The sequence below is a fragment of the Palaemon carinicauda genome, chromosome 1 (assembly GCF_036898095.1).
Source record: "Palaemon carinicauda isolate YSFRI2023 chromosome 1, ASM3689809v2, whole genome shotgun sequence".
In the NCBI taxonomy this organism is placed as follows: Eukaryota; Metazoa; Arthropoda; class Malacostraca; order Decapoda; family Palaemonidae; genus Palaemon; species Palaemon carinicauda.
The window spans coordinates 305647602-305670306 of record NC_090725.1 but is presented as its reverse complement, the minus strand read 5'-3'; the positions used below and the strand labels follow the sequence as shown (position 1 = coordinate 305670306).

At 38.6% G+C, this 22705-nt stretch overlaps 1 protein-coding gene across 1 annotated transcript in view; it reads left to right on the top strand.

Moving 5' to 3' along the window:
* LOC137658549 (ubiquitin conjugation factor E4 B-like) overlaps positions 1-22705 on the top strand; it is an 87655-nt gene that overhangs the window by 37728 nt on the left and 27222 nt on the right. The window contains exons 10-16 of the mRNA XM_068393420.1: positions 1286-1453; positions 2001-2201; positions 4639-4827; positions 5394-5514; positions 6653-6798; positions 7022-7117; positions 12548-12810. Of these exons, the coding sequence (XP_068249521.1) occupies positions 1286-1453; positions 2001-2201; positions 4639-4827; positions 5394-5514; positions 6653-6798; positions 7022-7117; positions 12548-12810 (1184 nt within the window). The remainder of the gene's footprint in view (positions 1-1285; positions 1454-2000; positions 2202-4638; positions 4828-5393; positions 5515-6652; positions 6799-7021; positions 7118-12547; positions 12811-22705) is intronic.

The window sequence follows — 22705 nt, the reverse complement described above, 5'->3', positions numbered from 1 at the left end:
ACTTCCTCCAATTTTGGGGGTTAGCCAACATCAAAAAAAGAAACTTAATAAAACCAATGCTTCATGAACCTTTGATATTCTGATGACATATTATGCAGTCTGCAAATCATCAGCCCTTGAAATTCTGTTGACTGCACGTCATCTGTTAAATATTTATTAACTTTAATGTGTCATTTTAACTCTTCGGTTAATCTTTCCCAATTTTTTAGCACATTACGATAGAGTACTATACAAGGCTATGGTATAGCTCCAAAATTACCTCTGTACACTGAGAATATAAAATTATTGCACTCATCAGAAGGGGCCATTGCTAGATTTACCATAACTTTAGTGGCAGTCACTGATCAAAGTTCACTAATGTATAATGGTAACATTGTGGTAAAACCGATGAAACTAAAAAATGTACTATATATATGAACCTGAACTTAAGACCTTGTTGAGGGTTTTGATAGTAGTTACAAGTACAGGTAGTCATCAACTTACCACTGTTTTACTTTGGTCCACTTGCAACTGGGTTGATGTCACAAGTCTGTCGGAAATAGTACACTAATAGGACGAGTATTTCCTTAGAAATAATATATTTTCTTTATAAAAATGGACTAATTTCTCTTGGTAAGTTGTATTCCTGGCGGAAAGCGATCGGGCAAATCGAGTGATTTCCTTTCAATAGGCTATCGATTAACATTAGTATTACTAATATCAAAATATCGAGTAATGATACCAAGTACTTCAGCGGTCTATTAGTTGTTATTAGTACAGGACTACTTAGCGTAAATTTGAATCTACACCTCGGACAGAATCCCCTACTGTGCGCCAGTTTTATTTCATTTGTTTCATCTGAGTATATAAATATTTATCTAATGAAAGTACACTAATTGAAGCAATATTTTCTTAGACATATTTTTTTTGGTGTTATAAAAATGAAAATCTTTTTCTTAGTGAGTTAGTACTTTCTTTTATTTCTTGCAGGGAAAACAGGAAAGTGTTTTACATAAGCACCGAGTTAGAGTATACTAGTTAATTTGGAATGCTATGTAAAAGTCACTGATAAATTTATAAATTTTATTGAATGTGAAATAGGAACGTAGAGAGTAGAGGTCCCCTTTTTGTTTTTGTTTCATTTGTTGATGTCGGCTACATTCAAAATTGGGGGAAGGGCCTTGGTATATGTATGTATGTATGTGAAAGAAATTTTGAATATATCCTTAAAGTCCTATTTGGGAAGAAACCAACACATCTTTAATTTTTTGTAAGTGGTTTATTCATGAGTTTGTTTTTTTTCCAGGTTTTTGGGCCCTTACTTCTGGGCCTGAGTACAACAATGAGGAGTTGCAGTGTAACTTCGTCCCTGTACATAAGAGTTTTAGAGTCTTTATTCTTGCTGATTGATATGAGACCAAATAATGCTGCTAACTCCAACCAACGGCCTATATGTAATCTGATGACCTCAATGGTAAGTTTCGTAGTGTATAAAAGTTTGGTTATAGATATATCCTCCCTCCTTAGGAGGAATCGCCTATTAAAGGGTGAAGGTTTGTATCCATGTCAGATTTTTAAAGCAATTTGTATTTTTCCTAACTACAGTATACATACCCAAGAACTTTTAAGTTACACTGGTCATCTCTGCCAACCTTCTATTCCCAGGTTAAGGTCAGAATAAAGGTTACTCTACCTAGCGAGTTGCCTCCCCCCCCCCCACCTGCCAGCAACTATAATTACCTCATTAGAAGGTTAAACAGCTGATCCATCATTGCTGAAGTCATATTCCTAGTAAAGGACTTGGTTTTTTATAATTTAGAAAAATACAAATTATTTAAAAAATTTTTTAGATTTTTACTTGCTTAGTAGTATTAAGCCCTATAACATGCTAAATGATATACAATAAAAAATAAACACATTGAATAGACATGAGTATAAATTTGCACATTCCTTCATGACTTATCAGTTACATACATGAAGTAAAAAATTCTTTGTTAACAATGATATTGTTACATTTTCAGAGTAATTGGTGTTCAAACACGGAACATCCCTCAGCTGGTCGTGAAATGATGTTTACTACACTCCTTGGACCATTCTTATGTTTATCACTGTTTGCTGAAGATGATCCTAAAGTAGTAGAGAAATTCATCAAGAATGTTAGTACCAGAAATATTCCCAGTGGATTACAGGATTTGGCAAAGGAATTGGATCATGTTCGCACTGTAAGTATGATAGATGAATTATTTTATGCTTTATTTGAGGTTTTTGATGGTTATTTCGTTATTTGATAAAAGGTGTGTGTAAAAACACTTAATATGGTACATTACTATTGTTTGCTTCTGTGTGTATATTGTACGAACCTTTCTCCCTTTAAAATAGTGCATACAGTTGGATATTAACTAAGACTTTTAGATCTGTTTCTCTTGCTTCAGAGTTATAATGGTTGATTGTTAACATCTTGTGCATTATGTATGTGAACCGAGAATTTTGTAAATGCAAGGAAAAGGGTGGACAGTGCAGTCTGTTTATGGCTAGAATGGCAGTAGATCCACTTTCTCACTGCCCTTCTTTAAGGGGCCATGATTGCTTACAATTATTCCCATATGCTGAGTGCAGATTGTGGCCTCCTGTTTTGTGGCAGATTTATTCTTTTTGGAAGGTTATGAAGGCTAAGGCTTCTCCAAAGTCATCCTTGACAATACCCCCCTTCGTCCCTGCGGAGTATGCTTAAGGATCAGAGAGTACTGGGATCAGGATTGTTTGAATTTCCCCCTGGGATTGTCGCAATCTAGGATGTGGTGGAAATTATTCCGTAGTGGTGAAGTCCCCCACTGACAAGTTTGACCTGAGGAAGGCCAAGCATTCCTTAGTTCTTGCAGGTACGTCCTTTATGTAATTTTTGAGGGAGTTGGTAGCTTAAAGCTAATTAGCCTCCAGGGTCCCCACTGCCAGAAATTCCAGTTGTGACTGACCCCAATGGTCATTTCTGCAATGTATCATCGTAAGCCTAAGAAAACTTCAAATCCTGTCATATTGGCAAAGCTGGTGAAAAAGTCATGAAAAAGGGATCAAGTCAGTTGATCCTTTTTGTATCGCCCTTCTGTCCCTGTGCCCTCAAGGGCCCTGGATCCTGCACCAGTAACCCCACCTATGTCTGTGTTAGGAGGGCCAATGACCTTGTTCTGTTTGTAGAACCTGAGTGGAAAGTTGGTAAGAGAAAGAAACAAGTTTACTTGTCCTTCTCTTCCGATTCTGATAGGTAATAGTAGTCCAGAAAGGACTTGATAATATCACCTCTTGGTCAGGGGAGGTGAACAGCTCCTGGCTGACCCCTGGTCCCATGACGTGAGAGGCTGGCTTTATTACGGAGGTGTTCACTTGTTCCATTGGCCGAGTATTGGTGAAGCTTGGATGCTGCCCTCCTTCACCTTTTATACCATGACATAGGAGTGCTGCTTCCTTTACTAATTGTAATACTTTCTTTTCCTGAATTGAGAAGATGGCACCTCTGTAGGACGATGTTCAGCAAGCAGCCACAGATAGGTAGCGAGGGGACATGGCCTCATTGCAACAAAGGCTTACTTCCCATGGCCTCATTGCAACAAAGGCTTACTTCCCATGGCCTCATTGCAACCAAGTCATACTCAACTCCACAATCAACAGAGGGAAAGTTAAACCTGGATAGAAATCTAGTTCAGCTTGTGAGAATCTAGTCTCAAGTTATGAGAGGTGGCAGGAATCAACACTCCCTCACCCCTATCGGGTCCGGGAGTGGAAACCAGCTACTGTATTATGTTTATCGAGATTTCCTCCCCCATAAAGATGGATGAGACACTTATTTAAGGATGAGGTTTGTGATAATATTGGAACAAAACAAAAACTAAAAATAATTTGTATTTTTCCTAACTTTACAAACCAGAATCCTTCAATGGGGGCAGGGTTGTGCCACCAAGTGATTACTGCCACTTCATTATAAAGTTTGACAGTTAGGTACCAGCCAAGCTTGGAAGATACTCCTTTTAAAGGATTCAGGTTTGTATGGTTAGGAAAAATATAAATTCTGAAATTAGTAATGTTTACTTCCAGTAATTATCCCTTACTAGCTAATATTTACAAATGTTAAAAAAATGCTATAAAAATGGAACATAATCCTCCATCTGGTAGTTATGAATTTTTCTGAAGTTTGTTTCATCACATGAGAAAGAAAGAATTTTGGATCAAGTGAATGGATTGAATGCATCATAAAAGAGTGATTTACATGATTTAGGTTTTCCTGTAAATCAATTGGGAGAATATAGGGATTTCAGATAGCTGTAATCTGTGATGCTGAAACTGAAGGATCTATATTTGCATGTAACGTGTTTCTGGTTAACTGCTGACAATGAATGAATTGCCAGGAATTTTTTTAGACTATAAAATTGGTATTTATTATGTGCAGTACAGTAATAGGTTTGTGAGGAAACAAATATTAATACTTAATACAGTAGTACATATTTTACTGAAGTTTTGTTTAATATAAATGAATGTATTGTTATTATGGGTCTTCTCTCTATAGGTTATCCCTTGTAAACAATAATTGTTGTTTCATTATTTACTGTACCATTTACAGTACAATATTTTAATTTGTTAAAATGTTTATCAAATTGCTTTATTTTTCAGACAACCTTGCACAAATTGTTTCGCAGCATTTTACTGAATCCTTCATCACGTGAGCCTGTTCTGTCTTATCTTGCCAAGTTGATTCGATGCAATGAACGCCGTGCACAGATCCACGTTGAGGAAAAAATGGTGGCGGGGGATGGCCCTATGATCAATTTGCTCTCAGTTTTACAACAACTTTGTTTTAAGGTAACTTTCCATGTTTCATATTTCAATATTTCAGTTTTATCTTTTTCCTTTTGATTTTTCAGTTAACATTGTATATTTGATGTTTCATTGCAAAGAACTAAGATTACTACTATTACTCTTTTGAAATGCTTATTGTAATATAACTTTTAAAGTGTTTAGTATTAACCCTTTTACCCCGAGGCTATTTAGAACTTTCCAACCCTTAACCCCCAGGTGTTTTTTTTTTTCAAGCACATTTTGCCATATATATTTTTTAAATTGCTCTAACAGCCTTAATTTTCATCATAGAGAGGTCAGGTTGGTCTCATTTTTTTGGAAAATGCCTGAAGTTTCTCATAAAGTTACCAAAAAAATGCAAAAAAAATGTAAATAGCAGTTTTTTGCAAGTACGTACTAGTACGTCCATGGGGATAAAGGGATGAGTTTTGTGAAAAGTACCAGTACGTCCATTGGGGGTAAAAGGGTTAAATTAATGGCTCCCTTCATTTTAGGTTTGAAGTTTTGGTTGCCAATTGGAGAATGTTATACTTTTTTCTTAATTTTAATGGAGTTTATTTTCTTTACAGGTTAAACTGGACAAAGTGGACCCTTATTATCTAATACATCCAGAATCATTAGTAGATGTGTCTAAAGATTCACGACTTTCCATGACTCAGGAAGAGGTCGAAGAATGGGTGCGAAAACAGCGTAAGTTCTATTGACGCAAAGGGTCTTGGTTAGGTTTCATCAGTCGTCTCTATCTTGAGGTTTTAATTTAATACTTCTCCATTCATCATCTCCTACTTCACGCTTCATAGTCCTCACCCATGTAGGCCTGGGTCTTCTAACTCTTCTAGTGCCTTGTGGAGCCCAACTCCTTCATTGTCAGAAATTTAAATCTTGTAACATTCTAAGATGATGCATATTTCCTCGTATTTACTTCTGAAATGGTTGCATTTGGAGCTTTAGTGTTCTCAATTTAGGCTATGTATTGTTCCTTGTGGTTTTATAAATCAGAACTTTATATAGCAATAAATTCTTTTTCTCCTTGGGCAGTGAGGAGGCAGAATAAGTGAGTGGGTCGTCATTAGCTAATTCCTTTTGTATTATGTCTTTCTTTCGATTCGGTTCTCATTATTTGTGGCTTTGTGCAGTATTCACCTCTCCTTTTGAGAACATGCTTTTATGGCCAATCCCATAAAAGATTTGAAATGCCTATTGATTTGTTGGTGAATATATTTCTGGTAAGGCGGCTAGTTCCATGTCCATCGCTTGGGTTAGTTTGAGGTTAAATATTACCTTATTAACAGGTGTTTTATCCATTTAAGAATTTGGATTCTTGGTAAAGCTTATAAATAAACTGATGACACTTTGATCTTAAGTAAGGATATGTCTTTTGAAGTTCATATTTTTGCTAATCAAGTTGAAAAGTGTATCAATGTCTTTGTTAACTAAATATCTTGGTAGTAAGTAACAGTAGGAGTAATTTCAGTGAATGTGAGTTGAACACGTTCATCATGAGATCCTCACGATGGTTAATATTTTGACATTTTCTAGATTTTTTAAAATGAAACTAGAATTTAGAATAATGGTTTGTAACAAATGGCAGTCATTTATATTTACAAGTTCAATTGTGCTTAGTAGTTTTTCGTTAGTAGATGGATGTTTTTTTCATTAAAGAGTTCTATTGCTTTGAAAATTCTTATTTATATTTTAATTTTTCTTAATTTTCTATGGTCATTCAAAGCACCCACGGAGATTTGCAACCTGGACTTTTGAAAACTATAAACTGTTGGACTGTCAGTTTTATGTAGTTATTTTTGGTAATTTTTTTTCTTTTTTACAGGAACTGAAGGGTGCTCCAAATTTCAACCAATAACATTTCATAGTCACTGCTGGTTCTTAACGCTTCATGCCCACCATTTAGGTGTCTTACCTGTTATGCGAAAGTATACGAGACGATTAAGAGCGATACGGGACCTTCAAAAGATGGTAAAGATTTTTATTTTTACTACTCTTTGCTGCTATGAATATCTTATGTAAGATAAAAAACTGGGTAAAGATTTAATGTGTTATCTCTCCATTCAACTTAAATCTTTTATAACATTTTTATAGGGTTATCAACTTTACTATATTTCTGTATATTTTTACATATACTTTATGCAGAGTGAAATATACAGGTTTTATTCTGTTATTATTTTCCAATTTGAAACAGGTGGAAGAAATAGAAAGTACTGAATCTCAATGGGCCAACTTACCTGTAGCTTCGAGGCAACGAGAATTGTTAAAAAAATGGAAAATGCAGCTAAAGGTATGTCATTTGTGTGCATCAATTATTGGATGCTTTTGTAGACAGCATACAGTATTTTGAATATTTATTTGAGCCACTCATCGTATTCTATTTAATTTGTTCTGGGAACTTTGTACAACAAATATTACATTCTAGGCAACAGAGTTGACTTTAAGAGATCATTTCTCTTTAGGTCTACATGACCGTGGAATATTCATTCCATGTTGAAGAGGGTGAAAAGTGGGAGGGCTCTTGAGCCAAGTAGAATTTCTTTCCTTTAGATTTAGGTCTAAATATTTTATAAAAAACCTTGTTTGTTTTCTTATTAATTCTTTGTCTCTTTCTCGTATTTTATTCAATTTCTTTCTTGTTATCCAGCCTCATAACTGCTACTCAAAAGTGTAATGGGATACAGTGTGATATACTTAACATGGACATTTCCCCATTTAGTGTTTGAGATGAAGTGTCTAAGAAGTATGGCTGGTGTATCTCGAGTAGGTTAGGAACGAAGTGGTAAGAGTTAGAACGGGTGTAAGAAATGAGTTAGCAACTACAGTAGAGTGGATATGAATGTGTTGAGGTGGTTTGGCCATGTTGAGAGAATGGAAAATGGCTGTCTGCTAAAGAAGGTGATGAATGGAAGAGTTAATGGGAGAAATACGAGAGGAAGGCCAAGGTTTGGGTGGATGGAGGGAGTGAAGGAAGCTCTGGGTGATAGGAGGATAGATGTGAGCGAGGCAAGAGAGCGTGCTAGAAATAGGAATGAATGGCGAGCGATTGTGACGCAGTTCCGGTAGGCCCTGCTGCTGGCTCCGATGCCTTAGATGACCGCGGAGGTAGCAGCAGTAGGGGATTCAGCATTATGAAGCTTCATCTGTGGTGGATAATGTGGGAGGGTGGGCTGTGGCACCCTAGCAGTACCAGCTGAACTCGGTTGAGTCCCTTGTTAGGCTGGGAGGAACGTAGAGAGTAGAGGTCCCCTTTTTGTTTTTGTTTTTTTGTTGATGTCGGCTACCCCCCAAAATTGGGGGAAGTGCCTTGGTATATGTATGTATGTATTTTGTTAAGCTTCATAGCATTTGAGACATCAATAGGTTGATATACAGTGATGCCTCAGGATACGAAATTAATCCGTTCAGGATGCGGTTTCGTATCCTGATATTTTCGTATCCTGAGTCGTGTTTTACATGTAAATAGCCTAATCCGTTCCAAGCCTTATAAAAAGTCACCCTTTCCTTCATAAACACGCTAAACTGTAGTAATAAACGTGCAATGCAGCCATTTCTATCATTCAATAATTAACACAACCGTTAAAAACAGCCTAATCCATTCCAGAAACCACTATGAGATTATTCAATAATGTAGTTATAGCCAAGTTATCCCCCCCCAAGCCCAAAGAAAACGGTCCGTTTTCTCTACTACTGTATAAAAGTTACGGTACTGTATGTACGTAAAGCATTTAGATCAGTGAAGATGTATTGTTACCTGTACGTACACCTAAATTAATGATTGATACCTGTACACTCTGAAAAAAAGGTTACAGTTAATTAGTGTAACAAAAAAGTTGAAACTTACCTTTTGATTGAGACGATGTCCGATAGCGAAGTCGCGGCAGAGGAGGATGGCATAAGGCAGAAAACGTAACAAGTGACAGACTACGTACAGTAATTTACACACTTAACACATTAACACTTAAACTTTACGAAATAAAAAATGGAAGAAATAATTAACACTTAACATTACGTATGGAAAACTATAAAATGAAAGAAAAAATTACTTTAACACTTAACGGTAACATAAAACTTAAAATTGAATTTTTTATTTTTTTATTTTTTATAACTTTACGTTTTTCTTATTTTCTAAATCTCTTCTACTTCTTCATCACTTTCTTTTTTCTGTTTCTTTTCTTTACTTTCACCTTCTAATTCTTCATCCCTTCCTCTTTTCTGTTTCTTTTCTTCACTTTCACCTTCGTCTTGGCCTACTAATACCGCTGGCCTCTTTAATAAGAAACTATCCATTGAAGCTTGTTTCTGCCTACTTTTCAACACATTTCTAAAATGCGTTAGGCAAACGTAATATAATACACTACGTAACAAGTGACAGACTACATACAGTAATTTACACACTTAACACATTGACACTTAAACTTTACGAAATAAAAAAATAGAAGAAATAATTAACACTTAACATTACGTATGGAAAACTATAAAATGAAAGAAAAAATTACTTTAACACTTAACGGTAACATAAAACTTAAAATTGAATTTTTTTTTTTGCTTTTTTATAACTTTACGTTTTTCTTATTTTCTAAATCTCTTCTACTTCTCCATCACTTTCTTTTTTCTGTTTCTTTTCTTTACTTTCACCTTCTAATTCTTCATCGCTTCCTCTTTTCTGTTTCTTTTCTTCACTTTCACCTTCGTCTTGGCCTACTAATACCGCTGGCCTCTTTAATAAGAAACTATCCATTGAAGCTTGTTTCTGCCTACTTTTCAACACATTTCTAAAATGCGTTAGGCAAACGTAATATAATACACTACGTAACGTTATATACAGTCTATGTATAGTAAACACTAATACAGTACAGTGCACTGTAACGAATGTTTATTAACGATAACACGTGGCGTACGAATGTACTGTATATTAACACTAAGTCAAACAAGCAAAAGCACACAATGTCTGTTAACGATACCGCGGTCGGAACGAAAAGAGAGAGAGAGAGATGAACGCCCGTGCGTAGGCAAGCTGGGATAGTTGCCGACCAATAGGAAAGCAGGATCTTATGGCGTCAGCTAGCGTCTGAGTAGGGAGATAACCAATGGGTGAGCGGGAGGCTGTAAGTGAGTCTACCCAAGTTCAAAGTCAGGCGGCGCGCGCTTTTTAAAATTACTCTCGGCGAAGAGTTGGGATCTCGTAAGGTTTTCGTATCCTGAAATTTTATCCGTATCCTGGGGCATAAAAATCTTCGAATCACTTTTCGCATCCTGAATTTTTCGTAAGCAGAAACTTTCGTATCCAGAGGTATCACTGTATCAGGGTCGTGGTTAACAACAGATAACTGAAAATATCTTTATAGTAATCTGTAACGACTAGTGGTCATGAGCGTTACCTGTTAGTCTAAGGGACGAATAAGTTCTTACCTCTGCTCACTGAACAAATGCAATTGCTAACTAAGCAAACTCCAAGCTCAGTGAAGGACATTATTCAAAGAAAATTTAAACCGAAACATTTAATTTCAAAACAAAACTTGATATGAAACAAAGAAAAATAAAGTTAATTAAATAAAACAAATATAAAAGCTATTTACGATAATGAAACACTCACTGAACGAACCCGAGAAGAAATGATATTTACATAGAAACTCCACACTTTCCAAAAACTGTTAACAAGTGATGTCAGATAAAAGTATTAACTGAGGTATGCCTTTCATACAGATCTGCACCAAAACTTGCTCAAAATATATAGAAATATGAAATATAAAATATAAGATATCCTTCTCACGAACTCACTCAACAACATACTCTACTTTAGAATACTCAGTTGGAGTGGCAATAAGGAACTCTACTCTAGAACTAACTAGAGATCTTACAGAGAGCTTTGAAAACAATTTCCAAAACAGAAGTAACTCGAAACAATTACTTATAACTTCAATTATAAATGGTAAACAAATTAACTCAACTTCAATATTAGAACAACCAAATTAGACTATTAACCATTGTGACAAAATAATAATAAGTTTTGGAAATATGGGTTTTAATAATGAAATAGATTACAAATCAAAATACTGTAACAGTTATTCACACACCTAAAATACAAGGATTTTGGAGGAAAGTGTAGCACATAACTAAATTTCTTGTAGCTTATTTACAAGAGTTACATGAAAATGAGAGTCAGTACAAAAACAAAAACCCAACATGCTGAATGTTTTGATTTATATTAATATGGTTAAGTTTAAGATACTACCATGAATACAAAAGAGTGAAATAAACACAAATGATAGGCTAAAGTGAATGAGGCTATCAATGCATTACCCCATATTTGAAACTATATTACTAATAGAATTCACATAAAGTATTTCTAAATCTTTGAGTTCCTAAAGAGAAAAGAGAATTATGAATAAATTATAGGATGGAAAATAGGTCAATTGTAATTTTCCAAGGAATGGCTTTTTGATGTTGAGGTAAACGCAGGAAGTAAGTTTATTGCCTTTGTTAACTAAAATTCTTAGGACATGCATACACGCTGCTGCCCACCAAACAACTGGCAATTTTTCTAGCACGGTTCTTGAAATCAATTGATTATGCAGGTTTGAATGTAAATATACACAGACAAGGATGATGAGAAGCTGCTATTTTCATTGTTTACTAGTCACCTGTACATCAATATCCCACCCTGTGTTGTTAATTTGTGACAAGAGACCTGACATTAGTTGTTATTTGACATAGGTCGGATTATAGTAACTTCTATATCCCATATACTGTACATGTATAAAACAAGAAAAAGTACTTACGACCTGCTATTATTTTACCAAAAAACAGATACTTTACCTACATTAATGAGCTTTCATATGAAGTGCAATTCAGTACATTTTAGCACTTTTTCATTATTATATGATGTAAAACCGACGTAAGGTCGGGTAATATGTCATAAAGTAGATTTTATTTTTGTATTTAATACTTAAGGGTGAATAACAAAGTCGAATCTGATGTATGTTAAACCAACTCGTGTGTTTTTTTTTTGTTTTGTTTGGGAAAGGTAATTTTATTGATTTTCAAGTGGATGTGAATTTTGGCTCAATATTTTTGATGAGTAATATAGCCTAGCCTTTTGCCTTGCATTATTAACATGTCACACACAAATGGACTCACAATCTCCTTTTTTACTTCATATATTATGGATCCCCAAAGTTAAAATGAATTTTTAAGGCTCAGAATGGGGCAAGATACATAAGTTTGTATGGTTTGTTATAGCTATACGCCATTCCAAAATCCTTTAGAATTTTCAGATTGTCTGAGAAGGCATAACTCTCCATTTTCTTTTGTACAAACTCCATTCAAAATCCTGTAGAATTTTCATATTGTCCGAGGAGGTCTATAACTCTCCATTTTGTTCCTTCTTGATTAGGCCTCTCTTTCTTTTCAATTTTCCTTTCATTCAAGGTTTTTCATATTGTTCAACAAGACCAAAAACTACCCCTTTTTCTTGTGACTTTTCCTTTTCTATAGAATTTTTTTTTTTCCATACTTTTGCAGAAGGATTTGAAACTTTTGCCTTAGATTTCATTTTCTTCTTCATAGGGGAAGGATGCTTGTGGAATGGCTTCTTGTTATAAAGTAATATGGAATTGAATGTCTCAATGTTTTTTATACCTTTGTTGTGACATATTTCCCATTTATGGTATTTTAACTCTTTCTATTATTATGCCATTTTTTATTTCCTTCCTAACAGAAGCTTAACAAATGCCGAATATGTGCTGATGCTGGCCTCCTAGACGAAAATCTACTAGAAAGATGTATGCATTACTACTCTGGAGTATCTCAGGTAATATTACGTATACTTACGGGCGATCAGAACACTCTGGCACCTCTGGGGGTGACGCTTGCTGATACTGCCAACTTCCTGCCTCTTCCATCTGAATTGCCCGAGCTCTTTGCTGCACTGCCTGAGTGGTACCTAGATGATTTGGCAGAATTCTTATTGTTTACATTACAGTAAGTGGATCTGGTGCTTTAATAGTCCAGTAATTTGCTTTTTGATGTCATAGTATTTAGTGAGAGGTAGTGGGATTCAAGTTAGTAGATGTAGGAAAGAGTAATTATAGTCAATTTCTTTTAGCGATGCAGATTTGCACCGACTCGCAGTGGTGCCCTTTTAGCTCAGAAAAGCTTCCTGATCGCTGATTGGTTGGACGAGATAATTCTAACCAATCAGCGATCAGGAAACTTTTCCGAGCTAAAAGGGCACCGCTGCGAGTCGGTGCAAATCTGCCTCGATAAAAGAAATGGACTATAGTTTGTAAATAATTGGTAACAAGTAAAGGTTCGTGAATTTGTCATTTGATATACTTAGCCAATTTAATGGCTTTTAATACTTACTTAGTCTAAAATAATGGCTCAAGAATTGTCTCTGGGTGTTGCAATTGGAATTAAGGTATTTGGTAGTCCATAGTGGAGCTTCATAAATTTAATGATACTGTAATAATATAACCTTGTTAATTGTTAACGTTACTGTTATATTTAGTTTTTTTATTTTGTTTATTAATATTTTTTCAAATTATTTTTTATTGTTGATTTCATTATTGTTGCTGCTAAAAATATTATTTCTATTAGTCTCGAAAAATAGACTATTGTTAAAGTTAAAACTCAATGATGTGAGAATTATTAAAGATGTAGAATAATGAATAGGACTATGATTTGATTGAAAGAGCTCAGAACTTCTAAGATCCCTCCTTCCTTAAGCAAACATGACCTCCACTTTTGTAGTGCACTTTACTCTTCTGACTACTACTAGTACTAAAAGTATTAACTCTTTAGAATTTTGTGTATGAGGTATATATGTCTAGCCGTAAAAAATGTAAAAGCCAGAGTAATGCATGTCCTTAAATAGGCAAATTCTATAGGTTTTTATGTGTGATTAGTGTTTGACATAGATTTGAAATCAACCCCTGTAAAGGGATGTACATAACATATTGAACAATGAAGTCTTTTTTCATGGATAAAGGTGGCATCGTCATGTGAGCTAGCCCTAAGACGTACACATTGTTTATCAGTGTTTCCCTTTTTTTTGTTGCTTGTGATCATGTCCAATTTATCTTATATTGTCAGAACTTGACATTTGAATGCTCTAACTTTAATATTTGGGGGGACCATAGTAATAATCATGAAAGAAGCCCAAGTCTAAAAAGAATGGCTTGAATGCATAAGCCCAAAAAATCTGTTTGAGATTCATTACTAGGGTTTTTCTTTCTTAATCTTTGGTTTGAGTTATTGAGATACTTTTTCCTAATTTTCATTCTACCTGTAAATGTCACAGACTAGGTCCTAAGGGTATCTTCAACCTAAAACAGCCATTCAGGAGTAGAGCTGTTTATTATAAATAATTTTCTATTATCTTTTATATAAACTTATCCGGATAAGGTTTCAGGCTCAATTAAACTCTTTTCTGTAATGCAAAAATGATTTAGTGATAGATTAATTCTGAGATATTTTATTTTAACCAAGAAAAGAACTTTAATTCAAGTGACATGACTTGAACAATCAAATGTTCAGTAATGATTTCACTAATTAATTTTTAGTAATGCTAGCCAATTTTCAGTGTGACCATCTAGATCAAATTATTACTACATACCAGACTTATTGTGAATTGTCCATTTATAATTATGAATTTGATAGGCCTGCAAACAATAACTACTATAGGGGTTTAAAATCAATGATCATTTAACTTGGTACAGTAATCTTTTTTTTTTCAATATTAAACTTAGCCGGTGATTATATAAGCTGCAGCTCTGCTGCTCGACAGAAAAACTCTACGTTCAAAATCCGCCAGCGATCGCTATGCAGGTAGGGGGTGTACTTCAACAGCGCCATCTGTCGTGCAGGTACTCGGTACTCAATGTAAACACAGAACTCAATTTTCTCTCTGTCGTGCCACCGGCAAGACCTACTAAATTCGCTGTTGCTAACTGGATTGGTTTTCACAACTTTTTGGTGAAGTACACGTTTCTAGTTTTGAGCTTTCGCTTTGCAGGCTTTATCTTCAATACATCCTTGCATTCTTTTGTTGATATCGGATTATTTGTTGATGACTTTGGATAGTTTTTGAATTCCCCTTTGACTAATTCAAAATGGCTGACCCTTCTCAAGTCCCTAAATTCAGGAAATGTAATGCTAGGGACTGTTCAAGGCGTCTTCCGAAGGCCTCTATCGATCCTCACACCGTTTGTTCCAATTGTCGGGATAAAACCTGTCAATTGGAAGATCGATGTGAGGAATGCGTTGGGCTTTCGGAATTCGATTTTATCGAATTCCAGAAATATACACGTAGGCTAGAGAGAGATAGAGTCAGGAGAAGTTCATCTCGCTCCGTTGAATTTTCCTCTCCTCATGCCCCACAACCTATTCCTTCCCCTGTAGTGGTTGCTCCTGATCCCCCTTCTTGCACTCAAGAACCCTCGATGGCAGATATGATGCGTGCCATCCAAGCTATGGGTGAGAGAGTCGAGTCCTTGGCTAGTGACCGTAACCAGCTCATGGCAGACGTCAAGGAGCTGAAGTGTAAGAGTGCAGTGGGTAGTGATAAAGTGAGTGGTAGTGTTGTGGATAGTGTTGCGCTTGAGGGTTTGTCTGTTCGTGCCTGTCGTCCTCCCAGTCCAGGACCTCTTGCAAGCTCCCAAGCCCAGGGGAGAAGCAATGTCGTACGACCAAAGGGTTCGAGAGGCTTTAATCAGCGAACAGACGTTCCCTCCGTGGTTTCGGGCGTATCTACCCAAGATCGCCCCACCCACACGAAGACGAGAGAGCCCATTTATTCCTCGTCTGCGGAAGAGGTTTCTCGTAAGAAACCATGGACCAAGGTCTCGCGGCCTCTTAAGCGCAAGTCGGTCCCTTCCGCGCAAGTCCAACGGCCCAGTTGTAGCCACTGGGTCAGTTCGGACTCGCTGCAGTCTTCCGACGACTGCTCACCTCCTAAGAGAGGCAAAGCGGTACCGCATCAGGCAGTAACACCGTCTGTTGCCGCACCTGCTCCTGTAGACCCTAAGTGGTCTTTGCTGCAGACCATGCAGTCACAGTTAACGTCATTGATGCAGGACTTTCGTGCGGAGAAGGTTGACGCTGCACCAACCTCTAGCCTACAACCACCCACGGTTGTGCGTCCTGTGGACGCTGAGGCTACCTTCTCCCGCACTCCAGCTGTGAGAGTCCCGCCACCCATGCGTTCCAGTGTACCCTGCCACCCGCATGTTGACGTTCAGCGACGCACGGAACCTTCCGTTGACGTTCGCGAGGTACAACAACAGTCTAAGTTGTTTTGTTTTGACGCGGTGCGTCAACCTCCGCAACCCAGTGTGGTTACCTCTGCTCGCCCACATCAGACTAGACCGTCTGGAGTAGACGCTTTGCGTCCCCGCGCTGCTATGGTTGTTGCCAGTTCACAGACTGGGCAACAGTTCCATGACGTTGCGTCCGGTTCAGTCACGCGTGCACCCGTGCTGCCGGACTCAGCTGACCAGCCGATTCCTACTCCTTTGCCGCTTCCTCCTCAATTTTCAGATGATGGACTCTCTGATGATGACGACGCTGCACACATTTACGACCCACATACGGACATCGACGAACCCAAGACCACGCAACCCTCTTTGGACTTTAGAAAAGTTCTTGCTCTGTTCAAAGAGATGTATCCTGATCAGTTTGTGTCTGCGGCTCCACGCTCTCCTCCGTCAGAGTTTGCTTTAGGCACGCAGTCATCCGCGCCTGCCTTTACGAAACTCGTCCTCGCCCGCTCGTCCAAGAGAGCTTTACGAGTTTTAGGAGATTGGATGCAGTCCAAAAAGAACCTAGGGAAGACAGCATTTACGTTTCCCCCTGCGAGACTCTCTTCCAGATCGAGCGTCTGGTATACCACGGGAGAAGTTCTCGGCTTGGGAGTTCCTGCCTCTGCCCAGGGCGACTTCTCAAGTCTAGTAGACTCTCCCCGCAGGCTAGCCATGAGACGCTCTAAGATATGTTGGTCTCCTTCAGACTTAGACCATCTGTTGAAAGGAGTGTTTAGAGCCTTCGAGGTCTTTAACTTTTTGGACTGGTGTCTGGGAGCTTTGAGCAGGAAGATCTCCCCTTCTGACAAGGAAGCTTCCTTGCTCATTATGTCCTGCATGGACAAGGCCATACGTGACGGATCCAGTGAGCTTGCGGCTTCGTTCGTATCCGGGGTCCTCAAGAAACGGGAAAACCTTTGCTCTTTCCTGTCAGCTGGAGTAACACCGTGTCAGAGATCGGAACTTCTTTTTGCTCCTCTCTCAAAGTGCCTTTTCCCAGAGGACTTGATAAAGGAGATTGCTGCCTCCTTGATTCAGAAAGACACCCATGACCTGGTTGCGTCCTCTGCCCGCAAAGCCACCCCTTTGCCTACCTTGTCTAGACCCAGGATGGACACTCCAGCGTCCAGATTCATTCCGCCCTTTCGTGGCAGAGCCTCCAGCAGAGGAGGTGCTCGTGCCGAAGGGAGACGTGGGAAGAAGAAAGGTACCAAGTCCTTTAAAGGCAGAGTCTGACTGCCACCTTCTTCAGACAGCAGTGGGAGCCAGACTCAAGAACTTCTGGCAGACCTGGGAGAAAAGGGGCGCAGATGCACAATCTGTGAAGTTGCTCAGAGAAGGGTACAAGATCCCGTTTGTACGCAAACCCCCTCTAGCAACGTCTCCCATCGATCTCTCTCCAGGTACAGAGAGGAAGACAAGAGACTAGCTTTGAAGCAGGAGGTGTCTCTCTTACTAGAAAAGGGAGCGGTAGTCAAAGTCCGGGACCATCAATCCCCGGGCTTCTACAACCGTCTCTTCTTAGTGGTAAAGAAGACAGGAGGGTGGAGGCCGGTGCTAGACGTCAGTGCGCTGAATGTCTTTGTCACAAAGCAGACGTTCGCCATGGAGACCACAAAGTCCGTTCTAGCAGCGGTCAGGAAGGAAGACTGGATGGTCTCTTTAGACCTAAGGGACGCATACTTTCACGTCCCCATCCACCCAGAATCCCAACCTTTTCTCAGATTCGTTTACGAGAAGGTTGTCTACCAATTTCAAGCCCTGTGCTTTGGCCTAAGCACAGCTCCTCTTGTGTTTACGAGGCTGATGAGGAATATTGCCAAATTCCTGCATTTAGCGGATATCAGAGCCTCCCTCTATTTGGACGACTGGCTTCTAAGAGCTTCTTCCAGCCGTCGCTGTCTGGAGAATCTAAAGTGGACTCTAGACCTGATCAAGGAATTGGGTCTCCTGGTCAATATGGAAAAGTCCCAACTGGTCCCATCCCAAACTATAGTGTATTTAGGGATGGAGATTCACAGTCAAGCTTTTCGGGCTTTTCCGTCGGCCCCCAGAACAAGTCAAGCCCAGGTATGCATCCCGAACATGCTAAAGAAGGAACAATGTTCAGTCAGACAGTGGATGAGTCTGATAGGGACGCTTTCATCCCTGGAACAGTTCGTTTCGTTAGGGAGACTACACCTCCGTCCCCTTCAATTTCACCTAGCTGTTTACTGGAAAAAGGACAAGACGCTAGAAGCGGTCTCGATCCCCATTTCCGAGAAGATGAAGTCGTCACTGACTTGGTGGAAGGACAGTATCAACCTCAGAGAGGGTCTGCCCCTGGCTGTTCAGACCCCCAACCACGTTCTCTTCTCGGACGCATCGGACACGGGCTGGGGTGCGACATTAGACGGTCGGGAATGCTCGGGAACGTGGAACTCGAATCAAAGAACGTTACATATCAACTGCAAGGAGCTACTGGCAGTTCATCTGGCCTTGAAAAGCTTCAAGTCCCTCCTTCAAGGCAAAGTGGTGGAGGTGAACTCGGACAACACCACGGCCTTGGCGTACATCTCCAAGCAAGGAGGGACCCATTCTATGACGTTGTACGAGATCGCAAGGGACCTCCTCACCTGGTCAAAAGATCTAAACCTTTCTCTAGTAACGAGGTTCATCCAAGGCAACATGAATGTCATGGCGGATTGCCTCAGTCGGAGGGGTCAAATCATTCCAACAGAATGGACCCTACACAAGGATGTGTGCAAGAGACTATGGGCCACATGGGGCCAACCTACCATAGATCTCTTCGCAACCTCGATGACCAAGAGGCTCCCAATATATTGCTCACCAATCCCGGACCCAGCAGCAGTTCATATAGATGCCTTTCTACTGGATTGGTCCCATCTAGACCTTTATGCATTCCCCCCGTTCAAGATTGTCAACAAGGTACTGCAGAAGTTCGCCTCTCACGGAGGGACAAGGTTGACGTTAGTTGCTCCCCTCTGGCCCGCGAGAGAATGGTTCACCGAGGTACTTCAATGGCTGGTGGACGTTCCCAGAACTCTTCCTCTAAGAGTGGACCTTCTACGTCAGCCACACGTAAAGAAGGTACACCCAGGCCTCCACGCTCTTCGTCTGACTGCCTTCAGACTATCGAAAGACTCTCTAGAGCTAGAGGCTTTTCGAAGGAGGCAGCCAGGGCGATTGCTAGAGCAAGGAGGACATCCACTCTTAGAGTCTACCAGTCGAAGTGGGAAGTCTTCCGAAACTGGTGCAAGTCAACAGTATCCTCGACCAGTACCTCTGTAACCCAAATAGCTGACTTCCTATTATACCTGAGGAAAGAAAGATCTCTTTCAGCTCCCACTATCAAAGGTTACAGAAGCATGTTGGCAGCAGTCTTCCGTCACAGAGGCTTAGATCTTTCCAACAACAAAGATCTACAGGACCTCCTTAAGTCTTTTGAGACCACGAAGGAGCGTCGTTTGGCTACACCTGGTTGGAATTTAGACGTGGTACTAAGATTCCTTATGTCAGAAAGGTTCGAGCCACTACAATCAGCCTCCTTTAAAGATCTCACTTTAAAGACTTTTCCTGGTTTGCTTAGCCACAGCTAAAAGAGTCAGTGAGATTCACGCCTTCAGCAGGAACATCGGATTTTCATCTGAAATGGCTACATGTTCTTTACAGCTTGGTTTTCTAGCCAAAAACGAGCTACCTTCTCGTCCTTGGCCGAAATCGTTCGACATTCCAAGCCTTTCAAATATGGTTGGAAATGAACTAGAAAGAGTCTTATGCCCTGTTAGAGCTCTTAAGTTCTATTTAAGAGGAACTAAACCTTTACGAGGACAGTCAGAAGCTTTATGGTGTTCAGTTAAGAAACCTTCTTTGCCTATGTCAAAGAATGCAGTATCCTATTATATCAGACTGTTGATACGAGAAGCTCATTCCCATCTGAATGAGGAAGACCATGCTTTGCTGAAGGTAAGGACACATGAAGTTAGAGCTGTCGCAACTTCAGTGGCCTTTAAACAAAATAGATCTCTGCAGAGTATAATGGACGCAACCTATTGGAGAAGCAAGTCAGTGTTCGCGTCTTTTTATCTTAAAGATGTCCAGTCTCTTTACGAGAACTGCTACACCCTGGGACCATTCGTAGCAGCGAGTGCAGTAGTGTGTGAGGGCTCAACCACTACATTCCCCTAATTCCATAACCTTTTTTAATCTTTCTCTTGAAATGTTGTTTTTGGGTTGTCCGGAAGGCTAAGAAGCCTTTCGCATCCTGGTTGATTTGGCGGGTGGTCAAATTCTTTTCTTGAGAAGCGCCTAGATTAGAGGTTTTGATGAGGTCCTGTAGTATGGGTTGCAACCCTTGATACTTCAGCTCCTAGGAGTCGCTCAGCATCCTAAGAGGATCGCGAGGCTCAGTAAGGAAGACGTACTTAAAAAGGCAGAGTAATTGTTCAAGTCGACTTCCTTACCAGGTACTTATTTATTTTATGTTTGTTATTTTGAATAACTGCTAAAATGAAATACAAAATCCTTAGCTCATAATAATGTAAACAATTAATGCTGGTCTCTACCCACCCCCCTGGGTGTGAATCAGCTTATATAATCACCGGCTAAGTTTAATATTGAAAAATTTTATTTTTATAATAAGATAAATTTTTGAATATACTTACCCGGTGATTATATATTAAAGGACCCTCCCTTCCTCCCCAATAGAGACCCAGTGGACCGAGGAGAAAATTGAGTTCTGTGTTTACATTGAGTACTGAGTACCTGCACGACAGATGGCGCTGTTGAAGTACACCCCCTACCTGCATAGCGATCGCTGGCGGATTTTGAACGTAGAGTTTTTCTGTCGAGCAGCAGAGCTGCAGCTTATATAATCACCGGGTAAGTATATTCAAAAATTTATTTTATTATAAAAATAACATTTTTAAACCACAATTTTTTAATTTAGCTGCAAGCAATAACACATGTAATTAGGCATACCGATTCATTTCAAATCCACCTACATTTGACATAGAAAGAATAGATTTATACTTTTCCCGTGCTCCAAAATTTTACATCAAACTGTTTCAACTTTAATAAAATAATTTTGGCCATGGACTGCTTGCCTTACATGGTCATAGCAAAGGAATAAATTTTATATGAAAATGTGTATTAAATGTAGCAAATAATTTTTGTCCTAAAAAGACATACGGAACTATGTATTTTGAGTTGATTTGTCACATACAACAAAATGTTTTTATCTCAACTCAAAAATTTTAAGTTCAACTAAGCAGTAAATTAAGTCGGCCAATAGTTTAGGTGCATGCAAAAGTATGATGGCTTTAGTTAGTATATTACAATCTTATCTGTTTGGGAAAAATAGATCTAGTGTGCTTTAAAAATTCCTCAATTTTTCTCATAGAAAAATTAGAAATCTGTCACTTTTTAAAATTTAATTGGAAATATTGGGAGATGGTAACACAGTTTCAACTATTTCTAGAGTTCCATACAATTGCTAAATATGAGCTAACAAAACAAAGAAATCTATAATTGTTTATTTCCGATAAGCTCCTGTTACCATGAGCAAGTTGGGTACTGAATGCTTGAGGGTTACAGTAAGGTAACAGTTCCATTAACTGAAGACTACTTACTGTACATTTAGACAGTTAAAGATACCATAAGATAAGAGAAGTTAAGAAATTCAGGTAAACTTTAAAGGTTTGTCTTTTTTCATGATACTGTGTAGGACAACCCACATTTATGAAACCAAATGTGGGGTTTTACAAAATTAAGATGCACAAAATACTTGTGTTATAACTAATTCTGTTATCCCAATGCTTACTGTACATAAACAATACAGTATGTAACATGTACAGTTTATGCCTGAACTGTTCAGAACGTTTCCGAACAATCTAACACGCTGAAATTGTACTAATTGAACAAAATTTCACCAACAATAACAAATAACCACTACTGTACTGATAATACAGTGATTTGTATACCAGCCAAAAAAAAGTGGTTCTGTCTGTTTTTGACTGACGACGACACCCCAAGTCAAAATACAGGATTCAGGCTGGAACCCAGATGACATATGTATAAACAATGAGCTCATGAAGTTCATGAAGAGCTTATAAGCAATGAGCTCATGAAGTGTATGAAGAGCTTTACGCTTCAAATGATGTTGCATCTGGTTTTGATAGTTTTGAAAATAGATATATAAGACTACATCCTGACCCAACTTTTACTATAAGTAAACAATAAGATACGGTCATAGGTCTTGACTTGTTCGGAAGTTTCAAACCATCTTAAAACACTAATACATTACTAATGGAATGAAATTTCACAAGCAATCACTACCTATTATACAATATCTTTGAAATTGTTGTTCCTAAGATAAAGGTTCATCTGTTCCTAACTTCTGTACTTGCTTCACAGCACAGATACTTAAGCTGATTCGCCAGATTCTTACAAGAAACTACGACAAAAAACTAAACTGCGTTTTTCATATAATGTGTAAAGAGCTCTTTGCTTTACATACTGTAAACATACTTCTTGGTAAAAATGTCTATATTTTTATCTATAAACATGGCAATTAT